The sequence below is a fragment of the Garra rufa genome, chromosome 22 (assembly GCF_049309525.1).
Source record: "Garra rufa chromosome 22, GarRuf1.0, whole genome shotgun sequence".
In the NCBI taxonomy this organism is placed as follows: domain Eukaryota; kingdom Metazoa; phylum Chordata; class Actinopteri; order Cypriniformes; family Cyprinidae; genus Garra; species Garra rufa.
Genome location: NC_133382.1, coordinates 4,938,472 through 4,958,787, shown reverse-complemented (window position 1 = coordinate 4,958,787; position 20,316 = coordinate 4,938,472). Strand labels below are relative to the sequence as shown.

Sequence of the window (20,316 nt, the reverse complement as noted above, 5' to 3'; positions counted from 1 at the left end):
TTATGTAGCCGTCATCAATAAATACAAAACTAATGCAAACATGACACTATGCAGCAAGGGGATGATGATTATACTGGACAAACCGTTTTAATCGTTTCTTGATAGTAAAGTCATGCTGATGATGCCAAATGTAATACTGAACATAGATACTTGTTGTAATAAAAAGATTTATATGTTTACAATTATTTTTTAAGACAAAAATTATGACAAATCTCAGATTCTAATCGATCATGAGTTTCTTGATTGAATTCAAGTAGGTGGGAATGAGAGAGCTGATGGACTCGTCGTCATCAGTGACCTTCTCACCTCTGCCCTCTGACCCCACAGAGCTGGGCGACCTCACCAGGCCTGGATAGGGAGTGCTGTAACCCTGTTTCAAACACAAACACACACACAAGCAGTGTGTTACTGACACCTGCTGTAGACAGATGGCATTAATATTTGTCCTGATGGACACTCACTGATGAGTAGCCTTTGCCGAAGCTGCCTCTGTTCTTGGTCCTGATCTTGGTGAGTGCAGACTCGGCGATGTCAGCCCGCTCTTCTGCGTCGTCCAGCTCATGAACCGTCTTCCTGTACTTGGCCAGATTCACATTCGCCTGCTCCTCCTGTGCATCAACAACAGCATTTCAGAGAAAGTGTGTTTCACTCAATGTTTCACAGTTCCACTTCATTCATTAATGCATTAATGTTCTACAGGTTGTATGTTTTTATTTAGCCATAATATGTGAAAATAATACAATATACAATTACATTTATTACAGTACACTTTAATTTATTCATTAAGTGTTACACTATTATATAAATGTCTAATATGCTATTGCATAATTCATAATTAAAGTGTATTCATTATACATTAACTATTTGAAATATGACTAACTTGAAATATGGAAATGCATGGAAGCTCATTTAGCCACATAAGAAACAAAATCATGCTTTGGTAAATCATAATTATTATTATTATATGACACAAAAATGACATTTATATGACGGAAATCATAATTGACAAAATTAGAATTTCTTAATTATGATTTAAAAGTATGAAAGTTGTAGTAGTTATGAAATAAAAAATCTAAATAATGTCAAACTAAGTCATTAATGGCATGAGTTATAATTGTTACTAAGACATTTATATGATTAATAGTCAATTATGACATTCTAAGTCATAAATATGACAAAACATTGAAATTGTTGTATGACAAAAGTTATAGTTATGAAATAAATAGTCAAAATGACAGGCTAAATCATATTGATCACATAAATGTCATAATTATGACAAAAACATGTACAGTCAAGTAGTAAGGAAATTATTCATACTCCTGGCAAATTCTGACTTAAAGTTACTTTTATTCAACCAGCAAGTTTTTTTATTTATTTATTAGAAATGACACAGACGTCTCCCATAAGATAATATGATGATGTACAAGAGGCATCATTGTGGAAAAAATTATTACTCATCTTTTATTTACATTTGAACAAAAAGTGGCATGTTCAAAATTATTCATACCCTTCTCAATAATTGTGTTTTTCACAGTGTGGAACGTCTTGTATTTTTTAATAATACTTTGCACTGTAGCCACTGGAACTTCAAAACATTTTGATATGGTCTTATAGCCCTTTCCTGACTTGTGAGCAGCCACAATGCACAGCCGCAGGTCCTTTGTCTTAGCCATGAATGTCCACAAGCCAACAGGAGAGAGCTTCTGTTTTTCACCTGTTGAGTTGATTAAAACTGCTGTTCCCAATGAATCATGGTAGTTAGGATGCCTTAGAACAGCTTGGACTATTTGGAATGGTACAGAACTTTGGATTTTCCCATAGATTGTGACAGTTTGCAAAGGGTATGAATAATTTTGGACATGCCACTTTTTGTTCAAATGTAAATAGAACCTGAGAAATATTTTTTACGCAATGATGCCTCTTGTACATCGTCTTATTATCTTTTGGGAGAAGCCTGTGTCATTTCCAGTCCAAAAAAAAAACAAAAAAAAAACTTGGTTGAATAAAAGCAGCTTTAAGTCAGAATTTGCCAGGGGTATGAATAATTTCGGGCTTGACTGTATATGTTTAAGTCAGTTCTGACAGTCATAATTATGACATAAAAAGTCAAAATTCACATACTAAGTTATAATTACGAGACAGTCATAGTTATGAAATATAAAGTCAGAATAAAGATATACTAAGTCGTATTTATGTGATAAAAAGTTAGAATTATGACAACAAGGCATTTATGTGAAAAATTATAATGACATCAAAGTCTTAGTTGTGACATACTGTAAAGGTTATAGTTATGAAATAAAAACTCTCAATAATGAGTCATTATTTGGACAAACGACAAAAAGTCAATGATCAAACGTCAATTATGACATACTTAGTCATAATTGTGACAAATGTCAGTTATTATTATTAGACAAAAAGTCTTATGAAAAAAGTTAGCTATTAGACATTAACATTAATGACAAAAAGTAAATATTATGACAGTTATATTAATGAGTAGAAATGTAATAACCATGACAAAGCCAAAACTGACACTGTCATAATTATAACAAATTATGGTTATGACAAAAAGTCAAAAATATGACATGCTAAGTCATTTATATGATGAAGTCATTAAATATTGATGATTTAGTCGAAATTATGACAGTAACAAAAATGAGACTTTATAGTTGACTTTAATTCATACTTACAAGACTAATTCAGTCAATTAAAATCAAAATTATGACACACTAAGACAAAATCTGTCATAATCATAACTTTTAATTCATAATTTTACTATCTTACTATCACTCTCTGTTTAAATTGATAAAATATAGCTTAACTCCCACCAAATTCCTGATATTATCCAGCAAACTAATATGATCTAATCTAATCTGATCGTTCGCTTTTATTTTATAACCGCAAGTGCAGCTTGTTAGCATTCCATTAGCCGGTTCTTGCTTCCATTCACGTTTCTATTCGCGTCTACTACTCACTCTAGCTGGTCATTCGCTTTTATTCTATCAAAATTTCTGACTTATCCTATAATAATGACTTAGTATAACTGTGTTTCACCAAAGCAGGAATTTTATTCTTATGAAAATCCTAAAGTGACATGCTTCTCCAGGCTGGTTTATGCTGATTCATGCTGGTTTGCAGCTGGTCATTCTGGCTTTGCTTGGCTTTTATGCAGGAACATTCCTGCTCAACCAGAAACCCCATGCTGGTTTGACTGGCAATGAAGCATGTGTGCTTACAGCAGCACTAACCAGCATAACCCACAGTTATGTTAACAGCAGCAGTGTCTTACCGCCTCCTCCACTTGTCTCTTGTAGGCTTTCATCTTCGTCTGGAGTCTCTCCACCAGCTCCTGCATGCGGTGCTGGTTCTTCTGGTCCTCTTCAGACTGGAAGAGCAGCTCCTTCAGACGCCGCTCATTCTTACGTAGGCTCTTCACCGTCTCTGTGTGTCTCTTCTGCTCGCTGTCCAGCTCCAACTCCAGCTCCTTCACCTAAACGTTTACACAGAACAGAGGCCATGTCAAATCACTTTTTTGCTGGATATGGATGAATCTAACATGCAACTCTAACATGGTTTGTGTTTAATATAGACATGAATATGTAAACTTCATCTCTAGAGCTGCTCCAAGACTCACTTCAGCAGCTTTAAACCATTTATTTTGAGAAAAACTACCATCAAACACACACTGAAACTCATAGATCTTCACCACAAACAAACATATTACTATTGCATACTAAAATGCACCTCGCAAAGTAATAATATTAATTTTAGTCAATATTATTTAACCAAGATATTACTCATCCATGTTTAAATGTATAAACTTCTGATGTGCAGCATTTTATTTGACAAAATAAATCAATAAAATGCAATATTTAGTTTTAAATTGTTATAATTTCACTTGATTACTTTTTAAAAATGTAATTGTTAAAGCTTTATTCATTCAAAACACAGCATTTTTACATTCAATTTGTTTTAAATCATAAAACAGACTCATAAAACACATTAGAAAAAAAAATCACACTTTGGCAAATCATAATGATTATGATTATATGGCATACAAGTTAAAAGTATGACAGCGGGTCATAATTATGAGATCAAAAGTCCAAATTTAAAAGTTAAAAGTCATAATGTTGTCTTTTTATGTCATAATTATGACTTTAATCATACGACTCAACTTTGAATTTGTCTTATTTTGAGTATTTGTCAATCATAATTGTCTTAAATTATGTTATCAAATAAATTATTATTTATTTGATAACTTCTGTCATTACGACTTTGTATCTCATAATTATAACTTATGTAAATTTTGAATTTTGTCAATTATATTTCTCATATAAATAGTCTTTTAAGTCCTAATTCTGACTTTTTATCTCATGAATTACTTCGTATGTCATTATTTTGACTATTTATTTATTAAAACCTTTTTAATCTTACAGCACAAGTTAGTATGTCAATTTCAGATGGGACCCTGGACCACAAATCCAGTCATAACGGTTTTTATTTTTTTATTTTCATTGATGTATGGTTTGTTAGGAGAGGACAACTATTTGAAAATCTGGAATCTGATTGTTTAAACAAATCTAAATATTGAGAATCACCTTTAGTTGTCCAAATGAAGTTCCTAGCAGTGCATATTACTAATCAAAAATTAGGTTTTGATATATTTACAGTAGGAAATTTACAAAATATCTTCATGGAACATGATCTTTACTTAATATCCTAATGATTTTTGGCATAAAAGAAAAGTTTATCATTTTTACACACTATGTATTTTTGGCTATTGCTACAACAACAGAAGTTGTCGAAACATAAAATGGATTCATGGGGCCAAAATTAAAGGAGAAGTTCACTTCCAGAACAAAAATGTAATAATTTACTCACCCCCTTGTCATCCAAGATGTTCATGTCTTTCTTTCTTCAGTTGTAAAGAAATTATGTTTATTGAGAAAAACATTTGAGGATATTTCTCCATATAGTGGACTTCTATGGTCCCCCAAGTTTGAAGTTCCAAAATGCAGTTTAAAAGCAGCTTCAAATGATCCGAAATGCAGCTGTAAACGATCCCAGCCAAGGAAAAAGGGTCTGATCTAGTGAAACGATCGATTATTATTATTATTTTTTTAATTACAATTTATATATACTTGTTAACCTCAAATGCTCATCTTGTCTTACTCTGCGATGTGCGCGAGTAGTCTGTGCATTTCTGGTTCAAAACAGTTAGGGTATGTTGAAAAACTACTATCTTATTTTCTCCCTCAACTTCAAAAATCATTTCAAAATCATCCTACATCGCTGCAGAAGTACCGACCCAGTGTTTGCAAAGTGAACACGCAAAGAAGACCAAACAACCTTAACAAAAAAGGTAAAACAACGATGTAGGTCGATTTTGAAGTTGAAGGAGAAAACAAGATTTCTTTATGACTGCAGAAAGAAAGACATGAACATCTTGGACGACAAGGGGGTGAGTACATTATCTGTAAATTTTTGTTCTGGAAGTGAACTTCTCCTTTAAAAGGAAAGCTACTCTGTTGAGTTTAATCGTGAACAAAAAAGCTCTAACAGACACGTGGAAAGCATTTCCTCCCCTTTTGATGCTCAATAAATATTGTGATGCTCATCAGGTTGCTAATATTTACCCGTCCCTCCAGCTTCTGAATGATTTTCTTCCCTCCCTTCATGGCCATCTGCTCCGCCTCCTCCAGTCTGCCGCTCATGTCCTTCATCTGGAGCTCCAGGCTCTTCTTGATGCGCTCCAGATGCATGATGTGCTCCTGCTCCACACGCAGCTCCTCCAGCACACGCGCCGTCTGTGGGACCGGCAGCACAGCGTCAGACTCAAAACGGTCACAGGCCTTTCCCTGAGTTCTGTGTGTTTGTGTGTCTGTACCTCACATGCAGACTTCTTGGCCTTGTCGTTGGCTGATCTGAGTTCAGTCTGCAGCTCTTCGTGTTCCTGCGTCAGCTGCTGGACGTCCACTTCCAGCTTCCGCTTCCCACTGGACACACACTGGAACTGAGAGCACAGAACATGTTTTGTTCAGTTCAGTTGACCGTTTGCAAAGAAAATGGTTTTATTTTTAGTTAACTGTTAACTATACCCTGCTTTGGCCTTGTTCATTTCTGACTGAGTCTGTGAATGTATTGCAAGGGATTCATGGAAAATAAAAGATTCTGTGACATGAAATTTACTTAAAAAATTGTGATCTTTATGTAATATAACAAAGTTTTTAAAGGAGAAATTCACTTACAAGACACAAATTTACAGATAATGTACTCCCTTGTCATCCAAGATCTTCATGTCTTTCTTTCTTCAGTCATATACAGTCAATACATTTCAGAACTTCCCGAGTTTGAACTTCCAAAATGCAGTTTAAATGCAGCTTCAAAGGCCTCTAAATGATCTCAGCCGAGGAAGAAGGGTCTAGCAAAACTTGGCAATTTATATACTTGTTGACCTCAAATGCTTGTCTTGTCTAGCTCTGCGTGTGCTCTGTGTATTCTTGTTCAAGACAGTTATTTTCTCCTCCAACTTCAAAATCGTCCAACATCGCTGCAAAAGTACTAACCCAATGTTTACAAAGTGAACGTGCAAAGAAGATCAAACGCCCTTCACAAAAAGATAAAGGATGATTTTGAACCAGAATAGAGTACACAAAGGGCTAGACAAGATGAGCATTTAAGGGTTAAAAAGTATTTTTTATTTTCTTTTTCAGAAAATAACCAATTGTTTCACTTAATAAGATCATTCTTTCTTGTCTGGGATCATTTAGAGCGTTTTGAAGCTGCATTTAAGCTGCATTTTGGAAGTTCAAACTCGTGGCCACCATAGACGTCCACTATAAGGAGAGAAATCCTTAAATGTTTTCCTCAAAAACACAATTTCTTTACGACTGAAGAAAGAAAGACATGTACATCTTGAATGACAAGGGGGTGATTTATGTGTACATTTTTGTTCTGAAAGTAAACTTCTCCTTTAATGAAGGTTATAATAGAGTGTAGTGTGTTGGAGTGTGTGTCCATCAGCACCTGGCTGTCGAGTGTGTTGTATTTCTCTGCAGTCTCATGCAGCTCCGTCTCCAGGCTCTTGCGGACTCTCTCTGCCGCCTCCAGCGCAGCGCGGCTCTCCTCGCTCTCTGTGACCAGCAGGGTGCAGCGGCGCTCCAGCAGCGTCTGCTCCTCCCTCAGCTCCTCCTGCACACGCGCCTCCTCCTCCAGCTGACCCTGGAGCTCCTGCAGGAGACACATAGAGCCTCTGTTTATACATGTGCGTCTAAACACTGTACATCAACAGGTTCTCCTGCATGAATGTGAGCTGCACCTTGATCTGCTGCTGCATCTTCTTCACGGTCTTCATCACCTCTGCATTGTTCTTGTTCAGCTGGTCCACCTGAACTTCCAGCTCATTTGCATCACTCTCCATCTTCTTCTTGAGCCGGGCCGCCTCGTTGCGCGCCTTCACCTCCACATCCAGACTGGCCTGCAGAGACTCCAACGCCCTCTGGTGGCTCTTCCTGAAATCAACAATACATCTCATATGCTTCTGTTTCCCTGCCTGAACTGGACGTTTTGGCATTGACCCTTTGCAAACAGTTTCTATTCTATTCTATTCTATTCTATTCTATTCTATTCTATTCTATTCTTTTCTATTCTAGAGTAACTTTGGTGGACTTAAACTTCAATAATTGTGTATTGACGTCTTTCTAAACTGGAAACAGGATACATTTTGATGTTCATTCATATTTATTTCATGCTACGTCTAGTAAAGAAAAAGAGTTCATGCTAGAACTGAGGCACCACAGTGATGTTGCGACACATTAAGGAGCTATAAAATGGTATTCATTGTATGAATTTCTTTAAAAAGTTACAAGATTTTAAACCTGAGATTTAGTTTTAATAATAGTTTTAATTTTAGTCTTGCTTGTCAGTGCATTGTCAGTTGCTACTTTGCTCCACAATGTATTTTTCACTGCATGAGATGTGTGGCATGGCTTGTCGGACGTAGCAACAGTAATAAGGTGGGTGTGGCTTTGCGAAGCATCATTTTATAAAAACTTATTTTAAACCAGTCTAAGCCGGTTTGGTGGTCTTGGTCTCTCAATCTGGTCTTGTTTACAGATGTTAGGTTTTTAGAATTTTGCAACATTGAAACAAACTGTTTTCAGGCTGGTTTAAGAGTGATGCAAAAATAGAATTCTGTGGGAGAACTTGAATTATGTGAAATAAAAAAAATTGGAAAAAAAACATGTTTTTTTAAGTTCCTGCTCCACGTGTTAGAAATTAACATTTTTATTAATAAATAAAAACACTAGGGCTGTCTTTATGTCAGATTTCCATCATATGATTATCATGGCCAAAAGAATTCACATAAATTTTTTTTTATCATAATATATATAAAAATGCAAGGAAATACATATATATATATATATTTTATTTTTTATCTTGTGTTGCTTATTATATGAAATGAAGAAAAAAAAGTAATTCACAGTCCAATTCTTATTTAACCTTGTTTATTTTGTTTTATCCTTTTTTCCTCAATGAATCACACTCAAAATATAGTTTTAAAGCAAAGATATGGAAGCTGACAGATTGAAGTTGCATTAATTTGCAATGTTTCATGAACCAGAAGATGGCAGATAAAGTTACTTACCGTAGAAGTTAACCCTTGTTAGTTCAAAGCAGGAAATAAAGGAAGAGGTGGAAAGAGTTAAAGGACTGAAATGCAAAAAGAACCATGTTAACTAAAAGCAGAAGATGTTTTTTAAGGCATTTGGGAGATCATGTTAGGCCATTTTTCCAACTATCACCATTCACTGAATCCTTTAACACACACTCAGTGATATCATGTTGACAGAACTAGAAAGCGCTGATCATACCTGGTGGCCTCAAACTCCTCTTCTTTCTCCTGCAGTCTGCGTTCCATGTCTGATTTAGCCTGAGACACTTCCAGCTGAAGACGTAGAACCTTTGTCTCCTCGGCCTACAGAAACAGACAGCACATCTGATTCCTCTCTGAACCAATAGATGGCGGAAAAATCACAGCAACACTTTTTCCTGAATACACGATTTTCACTTTTCAAGTGAAATTTGCAGGCAGCAACTCAAAGTCCTAGTTGTTCCAATTATCTTCCATTATGGATAATGGAGGCTACATGCTTCTGTGAACCTTCAATGCAGCAGATTTTTTTCTGAACTCTTCCCTAGATCATTGCCTTAACGCAAGTCTGTCACTGAGCTCTACAGGCAGTTATCTTGACCTCAGGACTTGGTTTTTGCTCTGATATGCATTTTCAGCTGTTAGACCTTTTCTGAGAGGTGTGTGCCTTTCTAAATCAGACTCATTCAAATGAATTTGCCTACTACACTCGAAGTGTAGTAACATCTAGAAGCAATATGAATGCTCCTGAGCTAAATTCCGAGTGTCCCAGAAAAGGGTATGAATACTTATGCAACGGGATCTTTTCAGTTTTTTATTTTTAATAATTTTGCACAAATGTCAAAAAACTATTTTTTGCTTTGCTTTGCTATGGAGTATGGAGTGTAGATTGATGTGGGAAAATAAGTAATTTAAAGTAGTTTAACATAAGGCAGCAACATAATAAAATGTGAAAAAAATGAATAATTTCGCAAGGCACTGTAAGTGTTACAGATTCATGTGAAAAATTAAAAAAAAAATGGACAAAAGTTTCAGTTTTCTTCAAGGTAATGCACATAAAAAAACAATAAAATTCAGTATGCAAATTGATTTAGAAAAACCAATCACACTGAAATCTGCAAATATTATGATAATTTTTATTAACAAAATGCTGAATTATTTCTCAGCAATATCACAACAATAATTCCTCTTAGGACCTGCCTATAGTTTTAAAAGTTAAAAATGACTAAAAAAGTAAATATCATGAATTAATTCCTCCACATGTTCAAATCTACTGCTTTAAATGGATAATGAACATATCAAGAGTTTCTGAACAGGCTCCTCTGCAAAAACACAAACGCCTGTAAGTGACCTCAAGCAGATCTCCATCTGCATGAACGTCATCCATCAGTGCTGTCAGCTGGACGGCCGTCAGACCACACAAGTGGAGGTCATTGGGTCGAGGGCCACGTCATGACATGTCATTTTTAAAAACAGCCTCACAGCAGCTCCATTTATCATCAACTGGGATCTCAAACCTGAGCCAAAAGGTGAACACTTCTGCTGCAAAAACATTACAAGCCTGACAGGACTCTGTCATATTTACTCTGGAGACTCACTGGTGCACATCCTGGAGATTAAAACGCTTAAGACCACTTTGCTTGTTGGGAAATAATGTCAAAGCTTAGTAGTAGTTTTAAAAGTGCCATTATCACTGCTAACAATTCAGTATGCGCCGGTTTTACTGGCCTTTTATTGGGCCAAATATCATACAAGATTAGTGTTTCTGAACACCTAGTGAGTTGAAATCAGTCTTTCTGATTAAAATAGAGACTTTGGGTGAATGACTGAAAATTATATTTGAAATAAATGTTTGTCTATTTAAAAATGCATTGAATATGTAACAAATGATGACTGATTATAAACTAAAAGAAGTCTCTTGTTTCACCAAGGCTGCATTTATTTGATCAAAAATACAATGAAAATTGTGAAATGTTATTATTATTCAAAATAACTGTTTTCTATGTGAATATGTTGTAAACTGAAATTTCTTCTTGTGATCAAAGCTGTATTTTTAGCCTCATTACTCCAGTCTTCAGTGTCACATGATCCTTCAGAAATCATTTTAATATGCCGATTTGCCGCTCAAGAAACATCATCTGATTTGTATCACTGAAAACAGTTGTGCTGCTGAATATTTTTGTGGAAACCATGATACATTTAGATTTTTAAGGGTTCTTTGATGAACAGAAAGTTCAAAAAACAGCATTTATTTGAAATAGAAATCTTTTGTAATCACTTTTGATCAATTTAATCCATCCTTGATGAATAAAAATATGCTTTTCTTTAAAAAATATCTTATTTGCATTACAGTAATGTCAGCTTTTCTGAGACTGACCTCTATTTATAGTGTAATCATCAAGCAGAAAAAGGAAAATCTGAGTATTTCTCCAGACCTCTAACGCTGCCTCTGACTCCTCCAGTGACGCCTGCAGCTCTTCTTTCTCCATCTCAATTTTCTTTTTCATTTTCTGAAGCTCATGGACACTCTTTCCTCCATCTGACAGCTGGTCGGTAAGATCAGCAACCTCCTCTGAAACACAACAACACAGCAATCAAACACAAGAGTTTAATAAAACACATTTTATTGAATATTTCAGGAGAATTCTGTGCAGTCAATGAAGCATCATTCTCTCCGTCTATTACTGAATCAGCTTGTTTCTGTTGGACTGTCTTCCTCAACTAAATACCGCTGAAAACCGCAGCCATTCAAACCGAGCCCATAATGAAAGATGGAGTCTGACAGTCCCACATCACGCTGGCTCAGCTCTACTATAATCTGTGTTTATATGAGCTCTGTCATGTTTTCACAGACCGTCACACATGCATCTTCACAAAAGGTTTGAGATAAACACATATTGCGTAATGATGAGACGTTGACGGACGTGTCAGCGTTACCCTGCAAGGCCTTGTTTTCCCTGCGGAGAGCCTCGCTCTGCTCCATGGACTCCTCATAGATGGTTTTGAGCTTGAAGAGCTCCGCGGCATGTTGTCTGCTCTCCTTCTGACAGCTCTCCACCTCCGACAGCAGCTCTTCACATTTCTGCCTCCAGTCGCTCAGCTGCTTGTCCAGCATCCGCTGCTTCTTGTCTAGCACTGCAGCAACATTATTTGCCTATAGGAGGAACAGCCGAATCAGCCGAATGACTGTGCAGAATTTCTTGACAAAACCTTGAGCATTGTGCATATGTTGAAGTCATAAGTTTGCATGCACTATGCAGAATCTGCAAAATGTTAATTATTTTACCAAAATAACAGGGATTATACAAAATGCATGTTATTTTTTATTTAGTACTGAGCTGATTAATATACTTCACATAAAAGATGTTTACACATAGTCCACAAGAGAAAATAATAGTCAAATTTATAAAAATGACCCTGTTCAAAAGTTTACATACGCTTGATTCTTAATACTGTGTTGTTACCTGAATTATCCACAGCTGTGTTTTTTTTTTGTTTTTGTTTTTTTAGTGATAGTTGTTCATGAGTCCCTTGTTTGTCCTGAACAGTTAAACTGCCCACAGTTCTTCAGAAAAATCCTTCAGGTTCCACAAATTCTTTGGTTTTTCAGCTTTTTTTGTGTATTTAAACCCTTTCCAACAATGACTGTATGATTTTGAGATCCATCTTTTCACACTGAGGACAACTGAGGGACTCATATGCAACTATTACAGAAGGTTCAAACTGTCACTGATGCTTCAGAAGGAAAAATTATGCATTAGGAGCTGGGGGTGTAAACGTTTGAACAGAATGAAGATGTGTACATTTTGCTTATTTTGCCCAAATATCATTTTTTTTTTTCAATTTAGTACTGCCCTTCAGAAGCTACAAAAGATACAAACATGTTTCCCAGAAGACAAAATAAGTCAAATTTACCCTGATCGTCAAATTAAAAATATCTACCCCGACTTTTAATGCACTGTGTTTCCTTCTGGAGCACCAGTGAACATACAAACCTTCTGTAATAGTTGCATTATAGTTGCAAGATAGATCTCAAAATCATACAGTCATTATTGGAAAGGGTGCAAATACACAAAAAAGCTGAAAAACCAAAGAATTTGTGGGACCTTAAGGATTTTTCTGAAGAACAATAAATTCTATAGGGCTGTTATCAAGCAGATTAAAAAATGTACACTGTAAAATTACAAGTACAATAAATAATATAAAAATAATGTTATAAGATTAATGTTTTAAATACATTTATGAATTTACAAACAACAAATGTTTGGGGGAATCTTTGTTCTGTCCAATGAATGTAAACAGCCATTAGGTCCATCAGACCAAAGCTATTTTAGTGCTAATGAGACCAAAAATATTTAAGACCCATCGAATCTGAATTTAAGACATTTTGAGGCCTTCTATTAGGAAAACGTTATTTAGACATTTTAAGAATTTTCACCCTGATCATGCACAAACAGATTGACAGCAATAGTTGAGAGAAATTAAAAATACAAAAAAGGTCCACGTAATTAAAAAATGCATTTAATAACAGTAGATGTTTCACCAGTGTGCAATTACTTCTGGAGGGCTTTTGTAAATATGCCACTGCTCAAATTACATTGACTTGTCAGTTGGTTTCATATTTATGCGTGACAGTCTTGTGTTCATCTGTGATGGGCTTGTACCTTCTCCAGATCCACACACAGCTCCTCCACCTCTCCCTGCAGTCTCTGCTTGGTTTTCTCCAGACTGGAGCACTTGGCTTGCGTGGCCTCCGCTGCCTCCTCGGCCTCCTGCAGACGGGCTAACAGCTTCTTCCTGCAATGAACATTTGTTACACACACTCTCTGTCAAACTGAAGGTGTTTAGAGAGCGCTGGTGAGTTTAACATCATTTACAGAAGAATGGCCAAGACCCAGATGTTCAAAAGAAATTTGACTGGATTTCAGCTACTGGGTTGGATCAAATCTTGGACCAAACTGAACAAAATTTAAGCAATAGCAATAGTAGCAATAGCCAAAAATACATTATATGGGTCAAAATTATAGATTTTTCTTTTATGCCAAAAATCATTAGGAAATTAAGTAAAGATCATGTTCCATGAAGATTTTTTGTAAAATTCCTACTATAAATATATCAAAATGTAATTTTTGATTAGTAATATGCATTGTTAAGAACTTAATTTGGACAACTTTAAATGTGATTTTCTCAGTATTTTGATTTTTTTGCACCCTCAGATTCCAGATTTTCAAATAGATGTATCTCGGCCAAATATTGTCCCATCATAACAAACCATACATCAATAGAAAGCTTAATTATTGAGCTTTCATATGATGTATATATCTCAGTTTTGTAAAATTTAACCTTATGACTGGTTTTGTGGTCCAGAGTCACATATATCAACTCCATCTATGTTTTGATTATCATGAATAGTCTTTTTTTAGCTTTTTGTTCAAAATTATGTTTATTTATTTTTTCACTTTTATTTATGTTTTTCATGTACCGTGCCACCCCTAGAGTATACCTAGTCGTTTACTGAGACTATACTTCAAAGTGTACTAAAAATGCATAAAAAGTATTTAATTAGTAAACTATTAGTATACCTATACGTTCACTTTTAGTATACTTGCAGTACAAACTAAAAACAGAGATGTAAACTAGTTGTGTACTCAAAGTTTACTACTGTTATACTTAAAGTATACTTATATATACAGTACTAGAAAGTGGGCCAATTTAGTCCGAAGGAGTACTGAAATAGTACACTTAAAAGATACTACTAGTACACTGGTATTTGTATACTTACTAAATAGTGTACACTTAAAAATTAACTTGAAGTATGCTTCTTTTTGGTAAGGGTATCCAGATTCTTACCCTTGTATCCCTGGTCCATTCTGAATGTGGTTACAGGACCAACAAAGAACTCTACTGCAATAATGTGTTTACACTATCAATGCATACTTGGCTTCTTCCAGCTCGTCGCTGTGCTGGATGGCATCAGCCTCATGGCGGCTCCTCCAGTGCGTGACGTCGCTGTTGAGTTTGGAGACTAGGCGCTGCAGCTCCTGTTTGCTCTCCTGCTCCTCCTCCAGCTGCTCCTTCAGTGTGTCACACTCCTGCCGCAGCGCTGACAGACTGCTGCTCAGCAGCGCTTTAGCCTGACGACAAACCCAATGTCAAACAGTCACTCAGACATCACTGCAAAACAATCTGCTCCATTTGAGCTAACCACACACCTTGACCTCCTCATCAAACTGTTTCTTGAGTTCCTCATGCTGGGTCATCAGCAGGGCTTTCGTTCGGCTCAGGTTGCTGCCCTTGTTGTCCATCTCCTCCATCTGTCTCGTCAGCTCATTGTTTTCAGCTGCAAAAGTTTGAACACTTTTAAACCATTTTTAATGAAAACCATTATGAAAAAGAAGTTTATTCAAGTGTGCTATAGCATACTTCATTTAAACTAAAAAGTATGAAAGTATACTTTGAGTCTATTATGTATGTGTTTCTTAGAAATGTGCTTTATATACTTCTTAGAAATATACTTTTAAGTATACTTAGAAAAAGTCTAAATATATTTGAGCTATAATTTTGCTCTGAAAATCTGTGTTTTCACTGTTATACGCTAGGGACGCTATTACACATCTTTCTGTACAGAATGTCCAAAACACAAGTGAAGAAGAAACCGAAACAACAGATGCTTACACATGTAATTTAACACAATTGTCAAACATAAAACAGCATCAAAACCATAGATATGTAAAACTGTGTAATTTAATGGAATAAAATATCGACCCATGAAGAGGTAATAATGACTGTCAAGCTTTGGGGTGTCAATCAACTCCATCTATGTTTTGATTATCATGAATAGCCTTTTTTTAGCTTTTTGTTCAAAATTATGTTTATTTATTTATTCACTTTTATTTATGAAACTTAACCACATTCAAGTGTTTATAAAAAAAAATGCATGCAAGTCTTTCTTTTGATGTTTTGTAAGTTCAGATACTCATATAACAAACTATATACAAATTAGCACCTAAATAGGGACATAATATGCTAACAATATGATGTAAAATTACTTAGGAGTATACTTGCAGTATAAAACTACTAAACTAGTCGTTTACTGAGACTATATTTCAAAGTGTACAAAAAATGCATAAAAACATATTTAATTAGTAAACTATCAGTATACCTGTATGTTTACTACTGTTATACTTAAGGTATACCTAAGTATACTTTTATATACTAGAAAGTGGGCCAATTTAGTCCCAAGGAGTATTGAAATAGTACACTTGTACTACTAGTACACTGATGTTTGTATACTTACTACATAAAGTATACTTAAAAATATACTTGAACCTTACTTATGTATACTTAATAAAATAAACTTGAAGTATACTTCTTTTTGGGTAAGGATAAGTACTATTTACAAATCTTTAACCAGATTAAACAGCCTATGAAATGAAAGCTGGAGTGGTTTGTAGCTTTGGTTTGTGTGCTACACAAAAAGCAGACAAAACTGATTTTGAATATATAATAATATGAATATATGAATATATTGTAAAATGTAACTTATTGATGTGATCAAATCTGAATTTTCAGCATCATTACTCCAGTCTTCAACGTCACACAATCCTTCAGAAAGCATTCTAATATGCTGATTTTCTGCTCAGGAAACATTTCTTATTATCAGTGTTGAAAACAGATGTGCTGCTTCATATTTTTGTGGAAACTGTGATGCTTTTTATTTTTCAGAATTCTTTGATGAACAAAGTTCAAAAGATCAGCATTTATTTGAAACGTAAACTGTCACTTTTAACCAATGCCAAACTTCTGAGGTGTAGTTTGACTCAGGTATTAATGTGAGATCTTCATCAGTCACCTGTGAGTCTGTTCTTGGCTCCTGTAACCTCGTTCACAGTTTTCTGCAGGTCTTCATTTCTAGTATTGGCATCACAAAGCAGCTCCTCTAGTTTCCTCATCTGAGCGTCAGTCGATGCCTGATGTTACACATGATCACACAGCGCAACATTAGACTTAGATTTCATTAGCACAGAGCAAAATAAGCAGAATGAATTTAAAAATAGTCCTTGCTGAACCAAAACAGATTTAGAGAAATTGACTCTGGAAAGCAATGGATCCTCTGCGGTGAATGGGTGCCGTCAGAATAAGAGTCCAAATAGCTGATAAAAACACCACAATAATCCACAAGTAATTCACAACACTCCAGTCCATCAATTAATGTCTTAAGAAGCCATTTGTAACTAAAATACAAGTCCATAATTCATAATAACACTTCCTCCAGTGAAAAGTCCATCTCCTGTTGTTTTTAACATCAAATCCAGCCACATATTTGTTTAAAGCTGTTTTGACTTTTAAACAGTGCTTGATCCGTCTAGATTTCTCTCCTAATTCAGACCAGGAGGAAGTGTTATTATGGATTATAGACTCGTATTTAGCTAAAACAAAACATCTTAAAGGGGTCATCGGATGCAAAACTAACTTTTACATGTTGTTTGAACATTAATGTGTGTTGGCAGTTTGTGAACACAACCACCCTACAATGATAAAAATCCACTCAGTGGTATCTGTAAAAGTAATATCCCCTTTTTAAAATCAGGTCATTCTCAGCTTCTTGTCGTTGTGATGAAGCACAGTTGATTGACATGAGTGCCTTACCTGAGCTGAAACAGGCCCTATACGATACCAAATACCAAAATATATTAGCGACTTTTCATTAAGACCCTAAAGAATCATATGAACTTGTGGAAAATGGGCATCCGATGAACACTTTAATGATGGATTTGTTTCCTACAAACACGCAGCTTTTGGCTTCACAAGATGTTAACTGAGGGACTGGAGTGGTGTGGATTGTTTGTGGATTATTGTGATGTTTTTATCACCTGTTTGGACTTTCATTCTGACGGCACCCATTCACTCCAGAGGATCCGTTGGTGAGCAAGTGATGGAATGCTACATTTCTTCAAATCTGAGGAAGAAACAAACTCATCTACATCTTGGATGGCCTGAGGATGAGCACATTTTCAGCTAATTTTCATTTTTTGCTGAACTATTCCTGTCTTCCAGCCAGGTCAAGCTGGCGTATCTGGTTCAACAGCTGACAAATCCCCAAATCCCCTTAAAACCGCAGTAAAACAATCCAACTTGTCAAAATGAGTTCTCATAAAGGCCTTTTAATGTGTTTTTCGGTGCTCAGAGCATCAGGAGAGTCTGAACGCTGTACATCTGCAGCAGTAAATGCTCTCCTGAGGGACTGAGCATGTTCAGAGCTGACCTTGGCTTTCTGCAGCGTGTCCAGTGAAGCCGCCAGATCGTCCACCTCCAGTCTCAGACTCTGTTTCTCTTTCTCCAGTTTGGCTCTGGTTCTCTGCAGGCTCTCACACTGCTCTCCTAGCTCTGACAGAGCATCGCTGTGACGCTTCCTCAGCGCTGCGGACACCGCTTCGGCCTGCACAGATGACTCTTCCAGCTCCCGCCGGAGGCGCTGCAGCTCCAGCTCACGCTTCTTATTCATCTCCATCTGCACAGAATACCACACAAGAAAGTACAATCCGTTTTAGGTCAGTAACATTAAGAAATTAACTAGATAAAAAGGTTTGTCAAGACAAACTTTAAGTTGGCTTGAAAAAGCCTGAACAGGAAGTGTGAAAAAGTTGAAAAGTTTTTAGAAGTTTTAGAAATTGTAGAAATTTGATGGTTTTCAGTCTGTAAAAGATTGAAGTTTAGAGTAGATTTAAAGCTTAAATGTTTTGAAGGCATTGCAGTCTGTCAGATGGATGGATGGATAAATGGATAGATACCAGGGTTTAGCATGTTTCTAGCATGTTTGTAACATGATTAACATGTCAATAGCATGTTGTTAGCATCATTAATATGTTGGTAGCATGTTTCTAGCATGATCAGCAAGGCATTATTATTATAACATGTTAGCATTACTGACATTATTAACAAGTTACTAGCATGATTAACATGTTGTTAACATGTTTCTAACCTGATGAGCATGTTGTTAACGTGTTTCTAGCATGATTAGCAAGTTGTTACCATGGTTCTAACATGATTAGCAAGTTATTAGCATGTTACTAGCATAATTAGTATGTTGTTAGAATGTTTCTAGCGTGATTCTAACATGATTAGCATGTTACTAACGTGTAGCTAGCATGATTAGAATGTTGCCAGCATGATGTTAGCATTACTAGCATGATTAGCAAGTTACTAGTATGATTAACATGCTGTTAGCAGATAATCGTAATTTTTAGGAAAAGTGTAAGTCCGATCAGTTGGAAATGATATAGCAACCGGAGTCAGATCAATCTGAAGATCTGGCCTGAGTTTGGAGTTTGTAGAGCGAAAAGTTCTAGAAGGAGTAGCAGTCAGAAATTTTAGTCTCAGAAGAAGAATACAAACTGAAAGTTTAAAGGAACACTCCACTTTTTTTTGGAAACAGGCTCATTCTCCAATATATATTACTGCGTCTGCTGCGTCCATGTTACGGCAAACTTCCTTGACTATTACGCCGGATTGGGAGTGTAGTTCCTAATCTTATCAGCCTAGAAATCGCATCTTTACATTTTCCGCCAGTATTAGTACATGATATAACTGCAGAAGAGTCAAGTTTCAAATAGGACTAATACCGAAACTCGTTGGTCATTTTTGAACGCGATACTATTGGTCTAATAGGATTAAATGATCTATGCTAAGCTATGCTAAAAGTGATATCGCCAGAACAGGAGAACGGCTGAATGGATTTCAAAACGGTAAAACTCAATTTATTAACTCGGGGGGAGTTGGAGAATGAGCCTATTTCCAAAAAAAGTGGAGTGTTCCTTTAAATAGCATTTCAGTAAGCTGGCTTTCTCAAGCCAGCTTAATTATTTTATTCATCAACGAAGCACTAAATTGATCAAAAGTGGCAGTAAACACATTTATAATGTTACAAACATTTTTTATTTCAAATAAATGCTGTTCTTTTGAACTTTCTATTCATCAAAGAATCATAAAAAAGCATGCTTTCCAAATAACATCGACTTATCAACATTGATAAATATTTAGAAATGTTCCTTGAGCAGCAAATCAGCATATTAGAATGATTTCTGAAGGATCATGTGACACTGAAGACTGGTATAATGATGCTAAAAATTCAGCTTTGATCACAGGAACAAATTACATTTTACAGTATATTTACACAGAAAACAGCTTTTTAAATTGTAATAGTATTTCACAATTTGTACAGTTTTTACTGTATTTTTGATCAAATAAATGCAGCCTTGGTGAGCAGAAGAGACTTCTTTTAAAAAATTAATAAATAAAAATCACACTGACCACAAGCTTTTGAACAGCAGGACATTAAGCAAATGTTACTTTAATATTCTCATAGTGAAATAAAACTTAGATTGTATTATAAAATCTAATTTCTACCTTAAAAAGAGTAAAAAATACTGAAAAAACTGAATGGAAGAGTATATTTGAAGCATGTATGCAATAATTGCATATGCAATTAAATTTAATTTATGCAGCTATGAAGATTCATAATCAGTGTTTTTTGTGTACCTGAGAGGCCGTGGCTCCTCCTGCTTCCTCCAGTTTGTCTGTAAGATCATCCAGTTCGCGGCTCAAATCAGCACGCTGCTTCTCAACCTGTGGAAAAACACCATACATTTACTCCCAATCACACAGCT

The 20,316-nt window shown here is 35.7% G+C and overlaps 1 protein-coding gene across 1 annotated transcript in view; it reads right to left on the bottom strand.

Annotated features, from left to right (window-relative positions):
- Positions 1-213: 213 nt before the first annotated feature.
- LOC141298314 (putative uncharacterized protein MYH16) overlaps positions 214-20,316 on the bottom strand; it is a 38,838-nt gene continuing 18,735 nt past the window's right edge. Inside the window, exons 4-19 of the mRNA XM_073828818.1 lie at positions 20,189-20,275; positions 17,916-18,161; positions 16,503-16,620; positions 14,863-14,990; positions 14,588-14,784; positions 13,315-13,447; positions 11,588-11,804; positions 11,086-11,222; positions 8,871-8,974; positions 7,316-7,508; positions 7,024-7,227; positions 5,885-6,010; positions 5,634-5,804; positions 3,287-3,487; positions 462-608; positions 214-370 (exon numbers count right to left, since the gene is read on the bottom strand). Of these exons, the coding sequence (XP_073684919.1) occupies positions 221-370; positions 462-608; positions 3,287-3,487; positions 5,634-5,804; positions 5,885-6,010; positions 7,024-7,227; positions 7,316-7,508; positions 8,871-8,974; positions 11,086-11,222; positions 11,588-11,804; positions 13,315-13,447; positions 14,588-14,784; positions 14,863-14,990; positions 16,503-16,620; positions 17,916-18,161; positions 20,189-20,275 (2,559 nt within the window). The 3' untranslated portion in view covers positions 214-220. The remainder of the gene's footprint in view (positions 371-461; positions 609-3,286; positions 3,488-5,633; positions 5,805-5,884; positions 6,011-7,023; positions 7,228-7,315; positions 7,509-8,870; positions 8,975-11,085; positions 11,223-11,587; positions 11,805-13,314; positions 13,448-14,587; positions 14,785-14,862; positions 14,991-16,502; positions 16,621-17,915; positions 18,162-20,188; positions 20,276-20,316) is intronic.